Raw genomic sequence first — 26,497 nt, forward strand, 5'->3', positions numbered from 1 at the left:
TTTTATGTACACCTTGTTAAGTTAGTATTTCTTTATGTGTTCTGTAGACTAGTGTTCTTCCATCCCTCAACTGAACTCAAAAGTAGGTTTTGTTGTACCATTGTGATTAGAACTTAAACTGATTCAGAGAATTGTATCCTTTACTGTACATACTGTATTCTTTAATTTTTAATTTGTCGTCATACTGTCTGTGCTGATGGCTTGGCTTAAGATTTTGACGCATAAATGAGGTCACTGTTGATCAGTGTTGCTCGTGGCTTGGCAGCTCTTCGTTAAAAGCATATTGGGTTGGAAAGGTGTTTGCCTATTTTTCAAATTATTTAATAGATGTATGGTACCATTTAAAAGTGGTTGTATCTGAATTTACTGTGGGGATAACATACACTGTAATGGGGAAAAATTACCTAAAATCAATTTCAAAATGGCTTTCTTTGTATTTCAGTTTAAAAACCCAGTGCATGTACGCCCTCTGAGATGCAATAAACACCTTGAACAAAGAAAATGCAAACATAATCTTTGTCTCTGTTTTTTTTTTTTTTAGAGGCAAAAGTCTGTTTCCAATAACACACATGACACACAAAAAATATTGAAAATTTAAAAACATTCAGGGTGAGAAATGCTGTCCATGCCGACATAGTTTTGATAATTTTGCAACAAATCAAAAACAAGGAAAAAGAGAACAATTTTAACCAGCAATCATTAAACTTGGGACTCTGGCTGCTGCCAAATAAACTGAAATTCCATATTCAAAAAAAAAAAAAAAGGACGAACTTTCTTTTAGAATATGCAGTTGAATTCTTATAATAGTTTTGTGAGAATTCTCCATAAAAGTTGAAGAATAACATGACTTTAGATTATAATTTACTCTCACACTTACATGCAAGTCACTCAGGCACAAAATATATATTAGCCTGTTTTAATAAAACTGGATGACCTTATGCTTACAACTAAGTTGTTACAACATCCCAAAAAGTAGTCCAGTCTCAAATAGAAATATTAATCAAATAGAATACACTTATTTCTAAAACTATCTTTCTTTTAGTTACCTAGTTTTGTATCCTGAGAACTGACTTTCAAAAATGAGTATGTGATTATGTAATATGGTTTTTATAGATTACATTAGATCATATATTACTTTGTGGGCATACTGTAATAAAAAGTTTAGATTGTAAATAATTTTAAGTTTGATATTGACTTTTTTCAAAAAGCTTTTCTGTTTATTGAATGGCCTATGGTGGTATAAATTCTTAATAGGCAAAGCTACAAGAGCATTATTTTTAAATCAGACATTGGGCCCTTGCTTGTGGTGAGAGTCTTGGTATCCTTGTAGGGGAATTGTCTTATAGATGAGATGCTAGATGAGGTCCTCTGGGTACTCAGGAAATTAATCTCTCTGGGTAATTTGCAACTCAGGTCCAATTTATCTGTGATGTTCCTCTACATGGTGACTGTGCCTTTCTAGCCTCACCTCTGCCTCAACTCCACCTTCTGCATGTACGTACACATGTATACAAGCATACCGTTCTGTGTGTGTGACCATGCCACTACTTTTGCAAGGGGACAACAAGCACTTTGCTGGCCCACCTGGGCCTATACCTAAAACTACCTCACTAACCCCACCCGTCCAGTTAAATCCCACTTGTCCATCATCACTTCCTACCCTATTCTCAGAGCACAATTTTCAAAAGCCTTTATGGCACTTAACATATTGCATTATAGTCAGCTATGAAGGTGTTATCGTCTCTGGTCAGTTGTGAGCCTCAAAGCAGGAAACGTCTCCTCCTGTTCATATTCTCTGCAGCTAGTACCTCAATAGGTGCCAGGTAAGTAGGTGTCTGAAGGATGAACACAGTACATTAGTTCTTAGAAGTTTCTTCACTTACCTGGATACTGCTGGCCTATTATCATATTTCTGATTATTATAGAATAATTCTTATATAGTTTTTTTTATCATCACATGTTATTAGAGTTTTAATGGCTCTCTGTCAGCTCATTGTAATAGAACTGACACCAATTAAAAACCCATCTTAAGTTGAAAATTTTAATCACTTTATACATGGTGTATTGATTACAAGTGGTTCTCTCAGTATTAAAGTGTCTGCTTTATTCTCTATTTTGCGTGTTATTTGTTGTACTTAAAAAAAATAAAGACCAAAGACTTTTTGGGAGAAGTCATGGGGTTCAGAAGCGGAGGAAAAGAGTGAATATGAAGATAGAAATAAGAACTTGACTCACAGAAGATAAATAGTGCAAAGCCCTTTCTGCCTCTTAAACCTTTAACAATATATCTGCAAATTTTTGTTGGTGGAAAAAGGGCATGATCTTGCAACAGTGATTATAGTGTTTTTTGTGTGGAAGTAGTTGTTGAAAATCAAAATGAGTGCTATTGTAGTTGAAAAGTCACACTGGTCTATATTTTTGAGGCAACAGGTTCTGTGGTAATTTGTTGTTCATTCTTTTGGGCAGTAAGGAAATATTAGTTCCCCGTAGCCTTGCCGACAGGTTTCACTACTAGATACATTATTCAGATCTCCATGAGTGGAAAAGTGTGAGGGAACAATGTCTTGTGATTTCACGATATGGTAATTAACATTAGCTAAACTCTCAGAGCTGCAGTGCTAAATCATCCAAGTTCATTTCCACTTTGACATGCATGTTCAAAAAGTTCTGAAAGTTGAAGATATTCAATAATTGAGTCTATAATAGTATTCCATAACTGATTTACAGAACAAAGGTTTTCAAATTCTTTGGTCTCAGGACTAAAATTTAAAATGTATTGAGTACCTCCGAAAGCTTTGTTTATATGGGTTCTGTCAATATTTACTATGTTAGAATTTAAAACAGAATTTTTAAAAATATTTGTTTAATTCACTTAAAAATAAAAATATTAAAACCTCATATAGTAACAAATAAAAGATCTTTATGAAAAATTACAATTTCCAAAAAAAAATATTTTAGAAGAGTTTTGCCATCTTTGCAGAGCTCTTTAATATTAGACTTAACATAAGACAGCCACATTCTTATATCTGCTCCTGCATTCAATCTGTTGCAATATCCCATGTCATGCAGTCACTGGAAAATTCCACTGTGAGCACACTTGTGAGAAAATGAGTCTTAGCAATACGAAAATAGTTGTTTCCTCACAATATTGTTGTATAAATAATTTTGAGCTCACACGCCCCTTGAAAGGGCCTCTGGGATCCTCAGGAGTCCACAGACCACACTTTGAGAACTGCTTCTTTGGATCTAAAAAAAAAAATTGTTCTCATGTTCTTTGAAAGTGAAAAACTTTACTGATTAATAGATTGCATTGTTCTGTGTGTGCGTGCGTGTGTGTGTGTGAACATAATAACCCCACCGCCACCACTATTTTTTGTTGAATATCTTTCCAAATGCCGACCTCTGACACCCCACATTACATTTTAAGTGATGCCAACCAAGGCTTGTGCAAGACTATGAGCCTGCATCCTACTGCATGAAAGGGAACCCCTGCTCAACCATCCACTGTTAACTTAGGCCAGTTCTTAATGTCTCTGAACTTTAGTTTTCTTGCCTGTGGAATGGAGAAAATTTCCACCTGTGTACTTACTACTTAATGAGACCATGCATGGAAAACCCTTGGCACAAAGTAATGCTTGATAAATATTGCTCGTTACTTTTAAATAATTATTGTTATCTTTGCTATAGATTATATCATTTACCTGCAATTGTAAAGACATTACGGGATGAAAAGACAAGTATAAAAATAGTAAATAATATTAATATTAAGAAATATTCCTTAAGTACTAAATGTGTTTAAAATTCTGGTAAATGTAAGTGCCTGTTACACATATAAATGCAACTCACAGTGCAACATAAAGCCAGAGAATTAGTGCATCCTCAGCTAGGAAAGGGTGTCTGGACCAGGTACAAACCATATCCACCACAGAGTTAAACTCAATTTCCTAGAGATTCCTTCTTAGACACAGTTTCCATATCTAATGATACTTTTTAAGAACATAAATGAAAGTTGCTGATGTGATAGATGCTTTTGGCCAATAGTAAAATTAAAGTTTCTCTACTGGGAAATCAAGTTTAACAAATGTGCTTTGATAATCGCTTTTAAAAAAACAACAACTAGAGAAAAAATAGTCTGGCGAAGATGGTGGGTGGAATAGGTAAATGTTGTGCTCGCCTTCTCTCACGACCACATCAAAATTATAACTAAACTACCAGCAGCTATATCATTGGGAGTCACCTGAAGTCTAGCTGAACAGAAACCCTACAACTGATGACATACAAAAAAGGCCACCTCGAGACTAAACGTGTTTAAAAAAAAAAAAATATAAGTTTCTCTTAGTGATGATTTTACCATGATGGAAGTTAAAAATATTCAAAATGGATATAGTGTGTGCAGGTTGCAGCCAACAGGACTGCAGTAGGGAGATAATTTTGAACAAAAGCCTGGGGCTACAAGAGACTATAGCCTGGAACAGAACCCAGGCCTGCAGACAGCAGACATACAAAGGGGCAGAACCAAACAGGGTCCCCTTTCAACAAGAGGAGGGGGAGACAGTCATCTCTTAGTAATCGTGTTCTCTGCTGCTAACCGAACCTTTAATACTAGATTCATTTCCAGATACCCAAACGTCCTGTGGTTCATCTCTCAGAGTAGGAACATTTTGAGGTAAGTCAACAATTTTATAAAACCTAAACAGAAAATTAAATCTTACAGCCTGAAAAGCCTTATAAATGTGTCCCAAGAAAATTGGCAGTTATATTTTGAAATCATTTACTATTTGAGATCAAGTGGAATTAGGTGCTCTCTTGAAAACATAAAATGGAGTTGTAACCATGTACATAATGCATCGGATGTAAATTGGGGCCAGATTTTTAGAAAACCTCTCCCTTCTCTCAGGAAAAAAAAAAATGGCTTCAAAGCTAAATTAAAAAGAGCATTTAGTTTATAACAGATTGACAAAAGTATAGTTGCTATTTGATTGGGTTCAGAACAAAATATATGACTTACTGGTTGGTTATGTGTTAACTAATGGATTTTAGTTCACTATAAAAATCACATAATGCCTGTTTAACTTTCTTGTCATTGCTTGCTTTATGTATGAATGTTATCAACCTTACTGATGAACACTCTACAAAAATGTTAAACATACATGTCTAAGAGTGAAGTCATCTTTTTCCTCAAGCCTGGTTTTTCTTTCTTAATTGGTGGTTTCACTATATACCTAGTCTTCCAAGCCAGAAGTTTAGGTGACATGTCACCCTCAACTCTTCTCTCCTACGTATACTGAACATTCATTCTGCTCTCAGAATGTCTCTCCTGCCATTCCCACTACCGCTTCCTTAGTACAGCAGCTCTTTACTGGGCTCTTTGTCTCTAGTCCCCACACAAACCTACCCCAGTCCAGCCTAAATGGTGCTGCCAGCTTTCCTTCTCAAATTTCTCATCTGATCACAGTTCCCTGACTTAAAAACCTGCATCAATTCTTGGTCCTCTATAGGTTAAAGTCTAAGCTTTCTAGCATGGCATTCAAGACCAGAAGTCTATTCATGCCAGAAGTCTAACTCAGGAACCTCATTCCTTGCCATCTCCCACCTTCCACTTTGACATGCATGTTCAAAAAGTTCTGAAAGTTGAAGATATTCAATAATTGAGTCTATAATAGTATTTCCATAACTGATTTTCAAATTCTTTGGTCTCAGGACTAAAATTTAAAATGTATTGAGTACCTCCGAAAGCTTTGTTTATATGGGTTCTGTCAATATTTACTATGTTAGAATTTAAAACAGAATTTTTAAAAATATTTGTTTAATTCACTTAAAAATATTAAAACCTCATATAGTAACAAATAAAAGATCTTTATGAAAAATTACAATTTCCAAAAAAAAATATTTTAGAAGAGTTTTGCCATCTTTGCAGAGCTCTTTAATATTAGACTTAACATAAGACAGCCACATTCTTATATCTGCTCCTGCATTCAATCTGTTGCAATATCCCATGTCATGCAGTCACTGGAAAATTCCACTGTGAGCACACTTGTGAGAAAATGAGTCTTAGCAATATGAAAATAGTTGTTTCCTCACAATATTGTTGTATAAATAATTTTGAGCTCACACGCCCCTTGAAAGGGCCTCTGGGATCCTCAGGAGTCCACAGACCACACTTTGAGAACTGCTTCTTTGGATCTAAAAAAAAAATTGTTCTCATGTTCTTTGAAAGTGAAAAACTTTACTGATTAATAGATTGCATTGTTCTGTGTGTGCGTGCGTGTGTGTGTGTGAACATAATAACCCCACCGCCACCACTATTTTTTGTTGAATATCTTTCCAAATGCCGACCTCTGACACCCCACATTACATTTTAAGTGATGCCAACCAAGGCTTGTGCAAGACTATGAGCCTGCATCCTACTGCATGAAAGGGAACCCCTGCTCAACCATCCACTGTTAACTTAGGCCAGTTCTTAATGTCTCTGAACTTTAGTTTTCTTGCCTGTGGAATGGAGAAAATTTCCACCTGTGTACTTACTACTTAATGAGACCATGCATGGAAAACCCTTGGCACAAAGTAATGCTTGATAAATATTGCTCGTTACTTTTAAATAATTATTGTTATCTTTGCTATAGATTATATCATTTACCTGCAATTGTAAAGACATTACGGGATGAAAAGACAAGTATAAAAATAGTAAATAATATTAATATTAAGAAATATTCCTTAAGTACTAAATGTGTTTAAAATTCTGGTAAATGTAAGTGCCTGTTACACATATAAATGCAACTCACAGTGCAACATAAAGCCAGAGAATTAGTGCATCCTCAGCTAGGAAAGGGTGTCTGGACCAGGTACAAACCATATCCACCACAGAGTTAAACTCAATTTCCTAGAGATTCCTTCTTAGACACAGTTTCCATATCTAATGATACTTTTTAAGAACATAAATGAAAGTTGCTGATGTGATAGATGCTTTTGGCCAATAGTAAAATTAAAGTTTCTCTACTGGGAAATCAAGTTTAACAAATGTGCTTTGATAATCGCTTTTAAAAAAACAACAACTAGAGAAAAAATAGTCTGGCGAAGATGGTGGGTGGAATAGGTAAATGTTGTGCTCGCCTTCTCTCACGACCACATCAAAATTATAACTAAACTACCAGCAGCTATATCATTGGGAGTCACCTGAAGTCTAGCTGAACAGAAACCCTACAACTGATGACATACAAAAAAGGCCACCTCGAGACTAAACGTGTTTAAAAAAAAAAAAATATAAGTTTCTCTTAGTGATGATTTTACCATGATGGAAGTTAAAAATATTCAAAATGGATATAGTGTGTGCAGGTTGCAGCCAACAGGACTGCAGTAGGGAGATAATTTTGAACAAAAGCCTGGGGCTACAAGAGACTATAGCCTGGAACAGAACCCAGGCCTGCAGACAGCAGACATACAAAGGGGCAGAACCAAACAGGGTCCCCTTTCAACAAGAGGAGGGGGAGACAGTCATCTCTTAGTAATCGTGTTCTCTGCTGCTAACCGAACCTTTAATACTAGATTCATTTCCAGATACCCAAACGTCCTGTGGTTCATCTCTCAGAGTAGGAACATTTTGAGGTAAGTCAACAATTTTATAAAACCTAAACAGAAAATTAAATCTTACAGCCTGAAAAGCCTTATAAATGTGTCCCAAGAAAATTGGCAGTTATATTTTGAAATCATTTACTATTTGAGATCAAGTGGAATTAGGTGCTCTCTTGAAAACATAAAATGGAGTTGTAACCATGTACATAATGCATCGGATGTAAATTGGGGCCAGATTTTTAGAAAACCTCTCCCTTCTCTCAGGAAAAAAAAAAATGGCTTCAAAGCTAAATTAAAAAGAGCATTTAGTTTATAACAGATTGACAAAAGTATAGTTGCTATTTGATTGGGTTCAGAACAAAATATATGACTTACTGGTTGGTTATGTGTTAACTAATGGATTTTAGTTCACTATAAAAATCACATAATGCCTGTTTAACTTTCTTGTCATTGCTTGCTTTATGTATGAATGTTATCAACCTTACTGATGAACACTCTACAAAAATGTTAAACATACATGTCTAAGAGTGAAGTCATCTTTTTCCTCAAGCCTGGTTTTTCTTTCTTAATTGGTGGTTTCACTATATACCTAGTCTTCCAAGCCAGAAGTTTAGGTGACATGTCACCCTCAACTCTTCTCTCCTACGTATACTGAACATTCATTCTGCTCTCAGAATGTCTCTCCTGCCATTCCCACTACCGCTTCCTTAGTACAGCAGCTCTTTACTGGGCTCTTTGTCTCTAGTCCCCACACAAACCTACCCCAGTCCAGCCTAAATGGTGCTGCCAGCTTTCCTTCTCAAATTTCTCATCTGATCACAGTTCCCTGACTTAAAAACCTGCATCAATTCTTGGTCCTCTATAGGTTAAAGTCCAAGCTTTCTAGCATGGCATTCAAGACCAGAAGTCTATTCATGCCAGAAGTCTAACTCAGGAACCTCATTCCTTGCCATCTCCCACCACTAGGAAGAGCTATCCTCTTATAGCAGCAATCCCCAAATACTTGCTGTATCCTAAACACTGCAGTGTCACACTTTCATACCTTTGCACAAGCTGTTTCTCCTTCCAGGGATGCCCTCCACTTCCCTGAGCTCTCCCATGGGCTGGCAAACTCCAATTCATCCTTCAAAACTGAATCCAGGTGTCACTTCCTCTAGGAAACCTTTTTTTCATCATATTTGCCCACCTTGTTAGAGTTAATCCTTCTCAAATGTGTTCCTTCAGCACTTTATACTTAATTCACCTTTTTCACACTGTTTCTTTAAAAATATAGCTGACTTCCTTACTATATTATGAATTCTTTGAGGAAGGGTAAAATCTAGGACTTAACTCTATATGCTATGTGCATAAGATTGAACACAATAAAAGTTTATTGAACTATATTGAATTGATCTAACCTATATTATAAAGTGGATTAGGAATGAAAAATATATATAATATAGCAGTACTCCCTTATCTAAAGTTTTGCTTTCCAGGGTTTCTGTTACAGTCAACCACAGTCTCAAATATTCAATGGAAATTTCCAGAAATAAACAATTCATAAGTTTTAAATTGCGTGCTGTTCCGAGCAAATGATAAAATCTCACTCCCATCTCGTTCTGTCTGGCCCAGGACATGAGTCAATCATCCCTTTGTCTATCACGTCCACGCTGTACATGCTACCTGCCTGTTAGTCACTAAGTAGTTGTCTCGATTGTCAGACCAACTGTTGCAGTATCACAGTGCTTGTGTTCAAGTAACCCTTATTTTACTTAACAATGCTACATTCACATAACTTTTATTATGGTATATTGTTAAAATTGTTATATTTTATTATTAGTTATTTTGTTAATCTCTTACTGTGCCTAACTTATAAGTTAAATTTTATCCGAAGTATGTATATATAGGAAAAACCATAGCATATATAGGGTTTCGTACTATAAAGGGTTTTAGGCATCTACTAGGGGTCCTGGAATATATGTTCCTCAGATGAGGGGGGACTACAGTATCTAATTTCCAGGAAATAAGACAAATTGAATTTTGCCACTGATTATAAAATGATCACATTTGTACAGGAGTTTTGTAAATTTGACTTATTCTTTACCATCATTAACTATATGACAATGTTATTGCTAAAATATATTTCCATTTTCTAAATACTGAAAAGAATATCATCTAAGTATTTGATAGTTTTGCCACCACTTTCATTCCCAATGGGTGTTTACAGGAAAAAATATAAAGGCAGGTAAAACTGAAAAAACATTTAACTGGAAAGAAAAAAAAAAAAAACAACACTGTTGTGTACAGAGAGAGCTGTGGGAGGTGGAGGAACAATAAGTTTATAAAAGGTAGATTATGCTCGTCCAAACCTGGATGATCATCACAGTTACTTGGAGAGCTTTATCAAACGTGGATTTCTGGGCCTCACTCTTAGGGATTCCAGGGAAGATCTTGGTGAAGCCCTGGAAACGGGCTTTCTAAAATAATCCCGTAGGTCATTCCAATGGGCAGCCAAACTTGGAAAGCACTAGGCTAAGAGAAACCACTGATATATCATAAATCTGGTGGATTCACAGTGTGCAGCTCTATTTGAAAGTTACAGATGATACTAACAAAAGAGAAAATTTGCAAATAGTTCAAAACAGTAAAGCCACAAAGAGTATTTTGTTTAATCTAGCCTAAAAATTGACACATTTAGTTACTAGTTATAAAAAGATAGTCCATGCAGCATTATGATACACCAGTTTTCACAAAAACCCAAGCTTTAATTTGGGAGTATGTGCAGGAGAGACATGCTGTTATATGTGGGTCGATGACTGCCCAGGATATTCGTTTATGGAGCCACATCAGTCATGTACCAGTCTACACGAAGTGGCACAGCTGCCCATTTGGTGAACACAATAGTGTCGCTTACAAAGACCACAAAGAAAATCTTTTAAAGTAAATGTCCCAAGTGCAGTGGCAGAACACTAAATTTGGTTTTCTTAAAAATAACAACATTTATTTTTAGGCAATTGCTTGATAAAGTGGTACTTTTGTTTGGCAGTAGAATCTTAGCACCAAGGCCATTCTGATTTTTAAAACAAAAATAAGCCACTTTGGTAGCTATGGCAAAGAAAAATTTTGGAAAATGTAACAAGTTGTATCTCCTAAGTTGTTAGCTGCAAATTTTTCTAACAACCGATCCATTTAAAGTAGTTCTGAGAGCAAAAAAAAATTTACACGTCCTCCCAGATCTCTCTACTGTATGCTGATACTCTCTTTTCTCCTATGCCCTGAGATTTATATTATTTGTGATCTGGTATCTGGGTCAGTAGCACTAGTTTAAATTCTAAGTAAAACAAAAATTACAAAGTTGTGACTCCTGTCAATTAATGGGAGTGGAAGCAGGGAGGGTCCACAGAACAGAAAGGGGCTTCTCTTTATCCAACAGAAGCCTCTGTATTCCAAGGATTATTCTTGTGAAGTCCTTAGATTGTTTATCTAGCTGAGAAGAGATAAAGTTCTTAATGGTCATTTCTTAGAAAAACATTGTGTTGTTAGCTAAACCCCAGTAAGCTGGAAGTTTAGGGGTAACATAATGGTGGGGAGGAGAGGATGACTAGTTTCAGAGAACAAGAGCTACATCGTCCCAATCCTCCCAATGCATCCACCAGCTCATACACTCACACACATTCACACTAGTTCTGAGATAAATAATTGCTGATCTCTGCTCTTCGGATATTCCAATCTTTTTTTCAATTATATTAGGTCATTTCTACACTCTTATAATACTAATTGCAAGTATCGGCATATTATATTTGGTGAACAGGCTTTATACAGGGCAGCCTACTATGGTTAGATAATGAAAGGTATTTTATTCCACATCCTGAATTTTTTCCATCACACCAGAGTTGCTGTATCTAGGGCTAAGTGTATGCATAAATTGGGTGCAGCTGTATGACGAATTCTAAACTTTCAGTCACACACATTAACCTTCAAAATACACAAATATTCCAAACAGTTAAGGATTTTGAGGGGTTTAATAAAAATTTGGGGAAAAGTTTTTCCTTGATTTTTGAAATTAGAATTTCTTTTGAGTATAAAAACAAGTCAGTTCTGGAGACCACTGATGTTTCTCTTTCATTTTTTAAAAATTGTTTTCATCGTTTCTCTTCTTTTAAATAAGACTTTTTAAAAAATATGTTAAGCTTTTTTGATGAAAATTGTTCTATAATGTAATGCCTTCCAAAACTCATACTGAATATAACTAAATTTTATATTGATTATGCAGTCATCATTATAAATATAACATATAATGGTAAACCTTCACATAGCTACTTATACCAAAACTCAATAGTTCTAAACTATAATGTTATAATTTTTATACCTTTTTTTTTTTTTTTTAGTCCTTTAGTATTTTGTCTGCATCCTTCTCAGGCTGTCACTTTTTGGGACTATCATAGACTTGGCTTGGCAGTTGCCTTCTACTTTTAGCTTGGGAAATCAGATTATCAAACTTGTTAAGATTATTTCTAGAGTAAAAGTATTTTGTGTCATCCCTTTTGGTTACTAGATGATGATATTTTTGGTTTAATATTTTCTGTTATATTTTGGATACTTTAAATTACCAAAAAAAGAAATTCTAGATAAGTGAGATATTAATTTATGGGATATTACAAATTACTGATGAAATTACATATGAAATATAGAGAAGAGTAAGGAAACGAGTGGTAGTTATGCTGAGCAAAAGCCTAGAGGAACTTTTCAAAATTATGTGTTAAGTTGTATGAACAGATTTCAAAGTATTTCCCTTATCTTTACCACATGTGTGAAAGTATATAGACACACTTTTCAGGATGTGAATACATACACAGAGGATTTCAATAACATCAATGCAAGTTTGAATATTAGTAAAACATTTACAAATATAGACAGAAATGTAATCATATAGCCTCATTTTGGTAAAACCTCACAGGAAGGTAAAAGTGAATCAATATGTTCACATTGCTTGCATCATAAATTAAAGTAGATATTCTAAGTAACCTACTTGTCCCCGGTGCTTAAAAAAAGTGTGCAGAGTTTAAGACGTTATTGGAAATTTTAAAATACGACTAAAGTGAAAAGATTTTGGAGGCAAGTTAGAGACAGAGATTATCTTATCAAATGTTTACATGACAGATGGAGAGGGTGAGGAGTAACTGCAGGAGCCCGGGAACTGTCAGTTTGAAGACACTCTTATCAAAAACTCACATGAGTCAGTAGAGAATATGGCAAATATCTGACTCCTTAAATGCCATACTACAATATTCTAGTATTAAAATTCTCGTAATGAGATATTTTCATTATTTAAATATGTAGTTACATCTTTAATACAATATACAATTAAGGTAATACCTCTAGCATTTGGAGCCTTATCATGTAGCACAAAGTAAATAATGCCCTGAAAGGGTAAGCCTCAAGGAACACTTGGGGATGTTTTTAAGCACGTTGATCACCTCCTCTGTGCCAGGTACAAGCACTTGAGATGATGATGATGAAAGGATGAAAGTGGGGAGAAGACTGGTTGGCTTGAGCTGCCAGTCATACCTTTTACCTACTCCCTCTGGTGACAAGGGTGTTTGTGAGTTCCCTGGGCCTGGCTCAAGGTGCAGCTTGTGAATTTACAATAGAGACCTGTTATGGACTGAATGTTTGTGTCCGCCCACCCCCACCCCACCCCCAGAATTCTGAATTTACTCAAATCCCAGGAATTATTTTCTAAGAATCTAAGATGAAGATATTGTGTGTGTGTTTGCAATAAGTGCAAAATTCACCTTGAAACATCTTTAGTTGCAGTGATTATATAAATAATTCTCAAAAAAAGATCTGACTAAAACTTTTGAGTCAGTAGCCCTATTCCACTATTACCAAAGATAAAATACTATCAGTGAAATGTGTTTAGAATTAAATAGAATCATTTTTAAATAAATGATAGTTAATTTAATAGTTGCTGAAACCCTCTATATAAAACATATTTACAGATACAATGAGTTATAACTGATTTATTTCTAATTTTTTATTGAATGATTTATAACTGATTCACATTACAAAAGAATGTTCACTTGTACTGAATATCACCTATTTTGAACACCATTTACAAAATCATTTTATCATAATCTGATCAAATATTCCTTCGCATACTAGTGAAGGATATAACTCTCCATTCTTAAAAAATAATAATAACAACAAGGAAAGTAGATTTGAACTCCGGCAGAATCGGTGACTTGGGTGTATTATGAGAGAAGAGAATGCGTGCCTAGAAACCGCCAGGAAGAACAGACCAGAAATTAGGCCTGAAGTTTCTGAAGTTTATGGTTGACTCAACTACAAATCACTAAAACCCTTTATACCTAAGGGCCTGAACTAACATCCTTTTAGAGCCATTCAGTAAATACCTGTTCATTCAGGAAATAAGTAGAGGATGCCCCAGAGCAGCCACTGGATTCTCTCCATCTGCTTAGGCTGCCATGATGGTTAGAGTGAGTGTACAGCCTTGGTCCCTAATGAAAACAATCAGAACTTTCTTTTAAAAATTATATTCAGAATTATATTCATTTTTAGGAAAGAACATACCTAAAATTACTAATCAGAGAATTCATCAAAATAATATGCCTCTGGCCCTATTAAAAAAGCCGCTTTATCAAGGAGAAAAAAAGGCTCTTAAAAAAGATTAGAATTCCTTGTCCTAAAAAGTTAACATCTCATACATAGGATAATGTGTAGCATAAAACGATGTGTCTTTCAATGCATGATCATTTATAACTTTTGAACTGTCTTCCCTATGTATCCATGAAAAGTCCATATTTTGAATATAGTTAAAAACTTCAGTTCTTAAAATGTCTCAACTTCTCTATTTTCAAACTAGATTTATTCCATAGAACAAAGTATTTCTTTCATTTTCACATAATACACACTACAGCTGATACTTTTTAAAGCAGTAAAATAGTTAATAGCTTTGTTTATAAATTTTGCCATTCCTTGTAATACTTCAAAAAAAAAATGTGTTTTTTTTTTTTAAGTTTCTGAGACCCAACAGAAAACACAATGTAAACACTGAGGGCATGAACCGAATGGGTCCTTCTCAGAATAGAGCCCTGTGTTGTAAATTTTTGTCTCTGCCTTGATTCTAATTATGTAACTGTCTACCTCTGTATATGCAATTTCACATTTGATATGCAACTGGCATGCCATTAGATTCTTCTTAGAGTAGGACCCTGAGAATAAGCCCATCAAGAAATCACACATTACTTATAGTACCAGCTTGAAGTTTTAAAGAGTATCTAATTTTTAAGGCAGAAACAAAAATTTTCCCACAAATGAAACTTACCACCATGTGAAGAATATATACTTAGCATTGAAATACCCATCTAGTTTCAATATCTTTACCTAAACTTTTTTAAATGTATGAAAATCTTCTATTTTTGAAAAAACTAAATTTATAAAAATGTTGAAATGCTATTGATAGGGTTCAAGTCCAGGCACCTGTGAAGTGATCTTGATACAATAATCAGAACTGGTTTCCTCTGCGATTTAGATCATCCACGGCCTGGTTTCGGGGTTTCTGTTATCCAGAAGTACAGTGGGCGTTATCTCCGTGAATCCAGAGGCAAATCTGGGCGTATTTGAGGGGGGTGATGCGGACAGCCACATTGTAGTCCTTCTGAACACCGTGGACATCCACCCACTGGTGGCCTGAATAGACAGCAATGATTTTGCGCTTCCAATTCTTTTTGGCTGGCTCTTTCAGACGCAGATAAATCCCGGAGCCAGTGGAGCCCGATTCAGCATCGCAGTATTGATAGAGGAGATCATTGGATTCGTCGGACACGCTACAAAACCGGTAGACCAACTGATCTGCCCTATCACGATCAAATCCCGAAAAGTGGATCATTCCACCTGGCAGCTTCTTGATGGTCGGACTGATGCCTAGTTCCATATATTTCTTTTTGTGAGGACGCTTCAGCTCTAGGAGAGCATAGTCATAGTCCAGGGCTGCGTCCCCACTCCCTCCTGTAGCCCAGCCTTTGGGAATGTGGGTATTCTTGACCCGGGTCCACTGGAAAGAGGGCCTCCCCTCAGCTACTCTCTGACCCCTCGCAGATTCCTTTTTTTTCCTTCCAGCCTTGGCTCTTGCCTTCAGATTCTCTTTACCATCCTCAGTCTGGTCACCACCATTTGCTTCTCTCCTGTTCTTCTTAGAACCCCTACGTTTCTTGCCACCTCCTTTATTCCTCATCTTCAACAACCCCACTCTAAGCTTTTTACTCCCTTTGATATAGTCTTTTCCGTCATGAACACAGTGGGCAGCAGTTAGGACGTGGTTGGGTGAAACGAGAACACCACTGCAGCCAGTGGAAAGCTTCACGGCTGTACTGAAAGGGAAATTGGTTAAGAATCTTTTGTCCAAGATGCTGAACCTACTGTCTGTGCCATACACCTGTCTCTTTCTCCTAACAGATGCTCCTTTTGTGGTGATATTTGGAGTTGGCTGAAGGACCAAATCTTGAACTTTCACTCTGGTCAAGGTTCGGGTGCCATTCTCAAAGACAGTCTCATATGAAAGAGAATCTTCCAGTTCAGAAAGGCTGGGAGCTGGGAGTTCTTTCTGACATTCGATGCCACACACTCTCTTTAACGTCATCTTAGCATCTGCCTCAAATGTGGGGCTGGTGAGATGGAAAGTCCTTTCACTGATGACCCGGGGTATTTTTCTCAAGTGCCACGTAAAATCCTGTTCCACCTCTGATCCATCAATGGTGGTCCATCCAAGCGTGAAAAACATCAACCAAAATAGCATATTTTCCATTTTGTCCTTAAACATAGGAAAAAGAGAGAGAGAGAGAGAGAGAGAGAAGCTTTACAATGTTTTCTCTTTAAATGATACTTCTCCATTTCATTTTAGGCCTAGGGTCCTAAATGTACCTTTGCCACTACTAGGAACTCTTATTTTCACTGTACTTAGGTTTCATTGAGATTAAACACCCTGCTAAGTAGGCTCATACAGATTTCCAAAATCAGTAAACTGTTTTTCACCGAACCTTCCCACTACCAGCCCTAACCCACATCCCCGGACCTCCACTTGCCATCTCCACCTCTACCTCCCCAGATAGCCCAATGCATGGGAGAGAAAGACAGGATGGCTCACTGGGGTCCTTTGTTGCCTAAGTCACACTCTCTTCCTTCCTGGGTCTCATACAACCTTATTTCTGGATAATTTAGACATAAAGATAGCAGCAGATGGCCTGCACTGTCCCTGCACTTCGCTCCTTAAAAGCAGGAATCATAAATTTCTCCTCTCTCGAGTGTAAATGCCTAGCACAGAGCTCGAAAAAGTTCATTAGAATACAGTGAATTTCCCTGAACCACGATTTGCAGACCAAGCTGATTGATGGTGTAATTGAAATCACTGGATAATATTCTAAAGGAAGTAGAGGTTTTTAAAATAAATAGATGAATTCATCTGCTATTGACATGCTTTGATTTTTACAAGCAGAACCCCTTATCATAAAAAGAAAATATGCACAGGCCATTTTATGCTAAAGTAAGAAAAATGTGCCCCACACTTTTTTTAAAGAGTGGAACTACCGTCTAAACAAAGCAACATACAAAAATTCTTCATAGTGAGATTTTACTGTATGTTAAAATTAGTTGTAAGAATTTATGGAGGCTGGGCTATGATTCTGAATTAGCCACATGGGAAAACATGATCATGATTAATATACATCATAGGTCTTGTCATCTAAGAGCCAGTGCTTTTAAGTATTTCTAAAGTTGTCAGTACTTGATAAGTCATATAATACCTCTTCTATTATTAACATCTTCTCTCACGCTTTTCCTGTTTCTCTAGGCTCACTGTATGTAAAGTTTCTCAGTTGTGAGGGTGGAGGTAGTGGTAGCACTCTTTGGAGCAGCAATTTTGAAATCGTAAGCTATGCTCCAAGTCATTTTAAACTAATAACTAACACATCTAGGCTTAGCAAATGACTTGCACTTTGTATAAAGTAGAGGCAAATTCAAGAGTAGATTATTCCTACAATATTTTCACTCCCGATGCTTTCTGAAAAAAAATTTTTTTTTTTTTGGCATGGAAAACAAAGCTAATGAAGAATGTTAGGACTTGTCCTCAACCCAGGGTACACCCACTGAATCCTGGGCACTGGCATGAACAACAGAAGTTGTCTCTGATGTGGAGTTGAATACAGGCATCTCTTGATACAACTAGTTCATTTTGCCATATACGAGCCCAGAATTTTATTAACAAACTAATAATATTCTTTTGATATAACAAAGACATATTCATTAACCTCTTGATTGTTTAAACATAATATATTCACCAAAACATGACAATTAATTTGAATCACCATACATTTGAATATATGAAACAAATTTACAGTAATTTTTATTGGCATTAGCAAGATTACATAGAAGTTTTGCAATTTCCATTTTTTTATCTGCTCACACTTGAATGTTGAGTAATGGTGATGCTGGTTAATATTAGACTGTACTTTTTGTTAAGTAGCTTGTAACTTGTTTTATTTCGGAGACAGGGCATTCTTCCACAGAGAGTGATGGATATTGTACGAAAATTCAATAAGGAATATACTTTGGAAAAAAAATCCACACTTATGTCACAGTATTTTCTAATCATTACCATGGAAAATTTGACTTTATACAAAGCAATAATTATACTGCTAATGCTTTTGTTGAACCATTTAGCATTTTCTTTTGTTATCTCCTATGCAATTTTTACAATGAATATCTCCAATTTTATTTAATTGGATTGGAGTAAAAAAAAAAAGGTAACTGAGTAATTCTACGGAGACCTTGAAATCCTATGTTTAACCAGTTTCCAAAAAAAAAAAACAACTTATGTCTCTGCCTAAAAAAAAAGCTAAAATCAGAAAGTTATATGCTTCCTCTTAGCTTATCAACAGACCAAAATCGATGATTAAAAAGAGTCATATGTTTTATCTACTTGATTCTTAACAAAATTTCAATCAAAGAAATTTTTTGGTCTGGTAAAAAAAAATTTTTGAATCAGTTTTTCATTCAACCTGTTATGATAACAGCTGTATATTGTGTACTTAATGTGTGATTACATCAAAGACTAAAAGTCAAATATCTTCATTGAGAAACATGAAATTACTTTGTACATAAACACTTGATACTAATGATCTGTAGAGTAATAAACATGTGAAAGTCATTGCTAGGCAAAATAGAGCATATCTAAATCATGATAGTGTGATATTATTTCCCCCAGTTAGGTCTGTTTTGTTTTGTTTTGTTTTGTTTTGTTTCAGTACTTAGTCTTGCAACTTTAGTCTTCCAACTTTTTAGTTAGCAGGGGATTAGTAAGGCAGAATGCAAATATAAATAACTGACAAAATGATCCTTTACTATACAAATCATTGAACCAAAAATATAGAAGTTCTCCTACTTTTTACCAAATAAAACATGCACCTTGTGCCATAATTCTGTAGGCAGACTTGAGAAAGCCCATATAATGGTTAGTTTTATGGGTCAATGTGAATAGGCCACGGGGTGCCCAGATATTTGGTCAAACATTATCCTGATGCAAGAGTGTTTATGGATGAGATTAACATTTGAATTGGTAGACTGAATAAAGCAGGTTTCTCTCTCTAATGTGGGTGGGCCTCATCCAATCAGTTGAAGACCTGAATAAAACAAAAAGGCTAACCCTCCTGTAACAAAAACTTCTCCTGCCTGACTGCTTTGAGCTGGGACAATGGTTTTTGCCTGCCTTTGGACTCAAAATCAAACACAAACAACTCAAAAGACTGTTATTAGTTTGTTAATATAATTCTGTACTTGTATATGGCAAAATATAAACTCTGTCATATAAAAGGATGTCCAGTTGTAGTCCCCAGACCATAACTGTCAGCATCACTTGGGAACCTGTTTAAAATGCTAATTTCAAGGCCTACACTTTCCCTGCAAAACCCTCTGGGGGTGGGGGAGGGATTTTCCAGCTATCTATGTTTTAACCAGCCCCCAGGCAATTCTGATACTCATTACAATTTGAGAACTGTGGCAGCAGCCAAGACCCTGGTATAGCAGCAGCTTAAGCCACATCCCAGAAGGCAGTCTTTCCAGGGATCACTGTTTAACTGGGTTTCAAATGATATCTGCTTCATGTGTGTGTACAAAACATATTTATTCTGAACTGTGCTCTTTTGCTTTGTTAGCAACTGCTAATATTGAATGGTTCAGTCATTTAATGAAGAAAAATAAGTCAAAGTCAGTAGATTTCAATGTAGTATATCCAGTGTTTGACGCCACAAATCGTGCAATGGCATCAGTTCGCCAGCCTTGTCTGGTCCCCTTTGAGGGAGCTCTGTTGCAGTGCCCCACAAGAATAAAACCATGCCCACATCTATCCTTGGGCATGGGGAGGGCAGAGCCTTGTAATATGACCTCAGAATCACAGTAATAAGAGGACATGGATTTAGTTAGCCTGTCTAATTTGGCCTGTAATTTAACATTGGACAAAAATTTAAGGACACTTTCTCTTGGAAAATCTAAGTTTGTCTGTGGTAAAATGTCAATGTAATGCAAATGACAGTTCTTACTAATAGAGAAATCCATGGTTCTGTGGAAACATCTACATATGCCCATCATCCAAAAAGCACTAAGTCATTGATCTAAAGAGTCACGATCCCAATTGGTGGGGCAGTTATAATATTTTGATGTCCCTTGTCTTCCCTCATCCTCCTCCTTTTTCCTGTCTTTCATTATAATTGTGACCTTCACTGTCACTTTCCAAATGGCTTGGATTTGGGGCTTTAAATTCTAATTTTGGTTAACGAATGTGAGGTTGCAGTCATGGCTCTCCACCATGAGTCAGTGTACACACAGCTGATTATGGGTTGGACCATGGAAACAAATGGAGTGGAAGGAAATTAGGAAGAAAGAATATCAGGATATGCAAATGAATTTTTACTGATAGAGCAAATATTATTCTGAATTCATACCTGGTCTATATTAATAGAGATGACCATACATAACTACAAAAGATGACTATTTTTTGCTTGCTTATGCTTTCTCAGAAATGTGATTGCTGACAGTACAGAATATTTAAGTATCTATACCAATGTAGTGGTTACAAGTGCAGACCAAGAAGCGAGAAAATTTGGGCGAAGTCTCATCTTTACCACTTATTAGGCATATGAATTGGGACAATTCATTAAGTTCACCTATGTTTCAGTTTCCTCATGTGCAAAGTGAGGATAATAGTGATCTCTACCTCATAACATAATTGTGGGGATTAAATTAGACAATATATGCAAAGAATCACCACTGAGCCCAAAGCATGGCAAGTGTCAATAACAGACTCTTTTATCATTATTGTTCTACCTTAATGGGTAAATTAATATCACTTTAGAATAATTTATTACATAAGCCAAACTTACAGTACTTTGTTTCCTAAAAAGTCAATTTTATGGTCAAATATTTTCATTTCAACATAGTTTCCAACATACTCTCAAATTGCCTTTTTTTGTTTGTTTTGTTCAGGGACAGCTTCATTTTAGAGCCTTCCCAAATGACTTTTTTTTTTTCTAATTATTCCTTCCTATGAATATCTGTGGCTTTGTAATATATTTTTCTCAATACATTAAACTTTAGTGTGATTAAATATTACCTAGCCACAGAACACTTGAATTGCATTTCCCATGTCTTATTTATGGCCTGGATCTATGTCAGGAATTCTGGAACCGAATCGTGGCCTCGGCTTAAAAAGAAACAAAGTCCAAAATAATTATTCTAAGGGAGTGACTTACAGTAAAAGAAAAAACTAACTTTTTGAGAGTCTATCTAGAGTGTATAGAATATTAATGTGGCATGATATAATTATATTCATAGTTTAGCTTAGGTAGGGCTTACTATATGAAACATTTCAAATGAATTGTTTTTCTTGTATATGAAAAATGAGGCTCCTGACTTACCATTAAGGACCTACACTGAATTGCTTTTCCTTACCAGGAGATAAGTTCACACTTACTCAGGCCTTTCTTTTCACCTGTTTCTTGCAATGTATAGTGAGGTAGTTGTCCAAATTCATGTGTATAGTATGCTGCCATGGAACCTAATTTTGCATTAATCCGTCAAACATTTTCAGGAGTAGAGGCTGGTGCAGATCAGGGACTGCTCAGTCAGATTGATGACCTTATAGGGCTAACTTCTACCTTAATGTATATATTAGGACACACCAATGGTTACATGATCACTTTTTACAACTTGCCTGTTCCTTTTATAGCCATCCACGATCCCAACCCCCTGCCCTCCAACATCACTGCCTACATTTAAACACGTACATAAACATGAAAACGTGCACCAGCCATCTTCTTCCCCATTTTCATCCTCTACCCGCTCAGTAAAGATTGACACACAACAGGTAGACATTGTGTCCTGGTCCAGATATTCTAAATAAGTAGAGAGTAGCACTGGTTTAGACAGAAGGCCACAGCAGGAGAGGGGGAACATTTGTAAAGAGAATAAACAGGTGTAAAGCAAGCATTAAATGGGTTAGGTTTTGGAGAACACTTGTAGAAACTTTAATAGTCACTTTCACAAATTGGGGGCAGATGTAGAGAAGAATAGTTTTATGAAGTTCAATTCCCAAACCACTTTAGGCCTTTACCATTCAAATGCTAATCACTAACTAGAACACTGAAAGGTAGCAACATTTAAATTAAAAAGTGTATGAAACTACAGCCATGAGAAAACAATGGTGTTCGTGACGTTAGGGAATATGGAGAGTAAGAACTGGGGTATTTCAATAATTATGGGCATTTACAGGAAACCAGTTTCATTACACTTGTTACTTCTTAGCTATGTGACTTTGTGAAGGTTACTTAATTTTTCCAAAGATTATTTTCCACATTTGTTAAATAGGGATAATATTTTAAAGTATTTTTGTGAGGAACTAATACGAACTGTGTGTGTGTGTGTGTGTGTATGTGCGTGTGTGAGATAGAGAGAGAGAGAGAGCACAATGCCCAGAGCACAGTAAACATTCAACAAAGGCAGCAATTATTATTAATATCAAACAATGGGAGTCCAAACATAGGTAGATATTGATAAGAGATTTCATACATCTCTAACTACTGTGTCCCTCATTGTTTATGCCAAATAATGGCTCCCAAAGAGAGCCATATTCTAATTCCCAAAACTGAAGGAATATGTTCCTTCATGGTAAAAGAGATTGCAAATGTGACTAAGAATTCTGAGATGAGATTAGCTTGGACTATCCAGGTGAGCCCAGTATAAGCACAGGGATCCTTATAAGAAGGAGGCAGGAGGGCCTAGAGCGAGAAGGAGCTGTGAAGATGGAGGCAGAGGTCGTGGTGATACAGGGTCACAAGCCAAGGAAGGCAAGGCGGCCTCTAGAACCTGAATAAAGGGAACAAATTCTCTCCTTGAACTTCCAGAAGGAATGCAACCCTGCTGACCCACTTTGGACTTCTGGCCTCCAGAACTATAAGTCACTAAGTTTTCAGTAATTTGTTACAGCAGCAAGAGGAAATTAATAAACTTTTAAAGGTAAGAATCCAGTTTTTTAAATTGTGTGTTCTGAATGTTTCAAAAGAGAAGTTTAGGAAATGATATTAAGTGGGAAAGAATGTTTGGTTCAGACTTAAACATAAATGAAAATTTTCATTTTAAGGAAAAGTATACGGATGTGCAATTTTAGAACTAAAATCAGAAAATCATGATAAAATTTTATGGTGGTATGGTGCAGTATTATGAGAGGGAAATGAGAACTGGAACAGGGTAGATAAATTTGTTTATTCCCCAAATGGCTACTGAGGGCTACGCATCATTTCAAAGCCTCTTTCCTTGTTTAAGGATCTCTGTAATGGTACTTCTTAGCTATTGTGTTGCACTAGAACATTTCTAAGATCAATTTCAACTTTAAAGTCCTAGATTTAAACCACAAATGAGAAAAAACTTACTCATCAATGATACTCAAGCCTCAATTCCTAGCCTTCCGCAGTTGGAACTTGCCTGATATCCATACTTCTACCACTAGATGGCAAAGTTAGCCTGATGATCCTGCATTTAAATTGTTTACGTTCACTGAGCTGTGATATAGAATTTATTTTAAAAGCATGTGGAATTCAATAGGGGGAGAAGTCTAACTGGCTAATATACAAAATGGTTGTCACATATGGAATTTATCACATTTTGAAACCAATCTACAGGCCACAGAACCCATCTTGATGAACTGAGAACTGATAATGCTGTCTACAGCCAGACAATTTTCTGGCAGGTGGTTTTCTAAAAACCATTGTAGTGCCAACACACTTCCACTATGACCTACAGCACTGCTAAATAGTCCCCCAAATGTGCTGCAATTCATTTCAACACGAAGGAAAGTCTTCAACCTGCCAAATATCTCACATATGTTTATCAAATACTTTATAATCCATTCCTAAAAGATATGCTCTCTGCTGATTCTACGCTGAAAATAAATGGCAAGAAAGTTCGTTGACAATGTGCCAATTTCTATTCAAAATATTATAGTGCTATTTTCAAGGTTAGTTTCAGGAATGGAGACAAAGTAATGTCTGCTTTCAGAATTTGGCAGTACTTGAGGGAAAGGAAGATGATAAAATTACACAGTTGATTATTTTACAGTAACCCACATCTTCTGTTTCTCATCACAATAAGAAATACCCTCCCTTTGTTTTTTAGCTATTTTTCCAAGACATGTATATTTTTAATTTATGCAATGGATATGCCGTGTGTAAATCAGATTTGGGGTGAATAGCAGTAAGGAAGTCAGTCCCAAAGGACCCCTCTGCTGGCTGGCTCATGCACTCACATAGGAAGTGCACAACATATGGCTCCAACTTATTTTTGTATCTTGCAAGTTGACCTCTGAAAGCAAAGAATGTCTGTAAATGTATTAGGTATGCTACTTTTCAGGCTTTAAAGCATCTTGTGAGCACAATGCTTTTCATTAATCATACATCATTTTAATCTACTTGAAGCTTTTGAAAATTTTTTAGTTAAGCAAAGTTATAAAATAATAGCTTTTGTACCACTAACTTGACTTTGCTGTTTCCTAACCTCTCATCGCAGATTTCTCATCAGCTTCAGTCTCCAAAATTCTGAGTCTGAATTTGCTGTTAAAATGCAATATACTGGCCTGGAGTGTTGGGCAGAGAAAGATAAATAATTTATTCAATAGAGAAAATTAACTCAAATTACCAATTATTTATTTTAACATGTAATGAGTACATACTATGTGTCAAGTACATAAGCTAAACAATCTCACATTTAAAAACATGCAAAAGATTCTGAAAAGCATATAGGTTTCTGAGATGTCTGGAAGAAAAGTTTGGACAGTTTAATCTCTTCTCACACGAAAGGAACGCCTCTAATATTTCCTTTAAAAAAATAAAATTCCACATGATGCTTGGCCACTACTTTCAAGCCTAGATGTCTTATTTGGCTGGGATTTTAACATTCTTTCTTCAAATTATAAACCAGATTCTAAGTATTATTCTCCAAGCAGCAAAATATGACTTTTATAATCCTCCATAGAGAAAAATGTACTTGAGATAAAATGAGAATTTCAGAAGTGAGTAGGATTAATAAAAAGGGAGAAAAAAAAAACAAACACCTAAATAGTACATACAACCTCTTTTCAAATCAATGACAGTATAAAAAAGGTCAGGAATCAGGCAAGAATGTTTCCACAACTTTCAAAAACTTTTTGTTATAGAAAATGTCCAAACTGCACAAAAGTAAAATGAAAAGCATTTTGAAAAGTAGAAAACAAAAGTATATTCCCATGAGCCCATCACCCAGCTTCAACAATTATCAATATTTGCCAATCTTGTTTCATCTATCTCCCCCAATTGTTTGGTTTTTTGTTTGTTTGTTTTGTTTTGGCTGGAGAATTTTAAAGCAAGTCCAAGACTTTTCCATTTCATTTCACCATCTCATTTTAAAAACGTTTTCCACTGCTCTTTTTGCTGACCTGTGCAGCCAAGTTGATGAGAGAGACAGAGAGACAGAGACAGAGAAGAGACAGAATCAGAGAGAAGAGAGATTGATTGATTCTAGCTTTCATGGTATCCCTGCCAAAGGGGCTTTCAACAAGAGTAGACTTTCCAGGAATGCGTTTTACACCTTTTTCAATGTCATCTGTTAATAATCATAAAAATAAAGAGGGTCCCCTCTGGTACTCCTTCAGTAGAAAGAATTCCATTTATATTCCAATGCAAACATTCTTACTGTTAATATTAAACCGTGCAGAGGCCGGCACACAGAATTGCCTATTGGAAGAGAGGCTCGTTTCTTTGAGGACTTAAAGTGCTAAGTTTGATCGCTAGCTTTAGACCCCTTCAAAGAAGCTCTCCTCGGATGGGTTCTGCCTTTCTCAGGGAAACTTCCAAGTTTTAGGGTCTCGCCCTGTCGGAGAGGCAGGTGGGGGTGCTCCATCCTTACCTGTGAAGCTTAGTCGCCGGGGCGCTGCCCAGTTCGAATCAAAGAGCCCCCAGGCGGTCACCAACGCCGGCGAGGGAGGGAGGGCGGGGGCGCTGTTGCCACGAGCCTAGCGGGTTGCCAGAGCCGGAGGCCGCCCCGCCACCGCCGGTCACCGCCCGGCGGGCACCACCGGGAGCTCGCGGCAGAGACTGCGGAGGAGGCAAGAGCCGAGCTGCGCGCGGAGGCGGGGAGATGGGAGGGGAAAGGGGGCGATGACGCCGGGCGGACGCGGAGGGAGGCGAAGGGGAAGGAGGTGGGCCAGAGGAGAGGAGGGAGGGAGGATGAAGGAGCCGAGATGCGGGGCTGAATGGAGGATTTTACTTGGAGGTGTGGGGCACCCCAGGCAGCCTCCCACCCCAGCATCTTTATCCCCAGAGTGAATTAAGCGTTAGGAAAAAATCGTGAGTGG

At 36.6% G+C, this 26,497-nt stretch overlaps 2 protein-coding genes across 14 annotated transcripts in view; one reads left to right on the forward strand and one right to left on the reverse strand.

Moving 5' to 3' along the window:
- Positions 1-10,720, forward strand: part of SNAP91 (synaptosome associated protein 91) — a 139,089-nt gene extending 128,369 nt beyond the window's left edge. For all 13 annotated transcript variants that reach the window (XM_023533421.1, XM_023533420.1, XM_023533418.1 and 10 more), the window contains one exon: positions 10,710-10,720. The gene's annotated coding sequence lies outside the window, so the exon portion shown is untranslated. The remainder of the gene's footprint in view (positions 1-10,709) is intronic.
- A 2,840-nt stretch (positions 10,721-13,560) lies between these two features.
- PRSS35 (protease, serine 35) lies at positions 13,561-26,274 on the reverse strand. Its single transcript, XM_011364884.2, has 2 exons — positions 26,050-26,274; positions 13,561-16,381 (listed from the first exon to the last, which is right to left on the reverse strand). The coding sequence occupies exon 2, from the start codon at positions 16,373-16,375 to the stop codon at positions 15,134-15,136; it is 1,242 nt and encodes a 413-aa protein (XP_011363186.1). The 5' UTR covers positions 16,376-16,381; positions 26,050-26,274; the 3' UTR covers positions 13,561-15,133.
- Positions 26,275-26,497: the final 223 nt, after the last annotated feature.

Source organism: Pteropus vampyrus, unplaced genomic scaffold, assembly GCF_000151845.1.
Source record: "Pteropus vampyrus isolate Shadow unplaced genomic scaffold, Pvam_2.0 Scaffold102, whole genome shotgun sequence".
Taxonomy (NCBI): domain Eukaryota; kingdom Metazoa; phylum Chordata; class Mammalia; order Chiroptera; family Pteropodidae; genus Pteropus; species Pteropus vampyrus.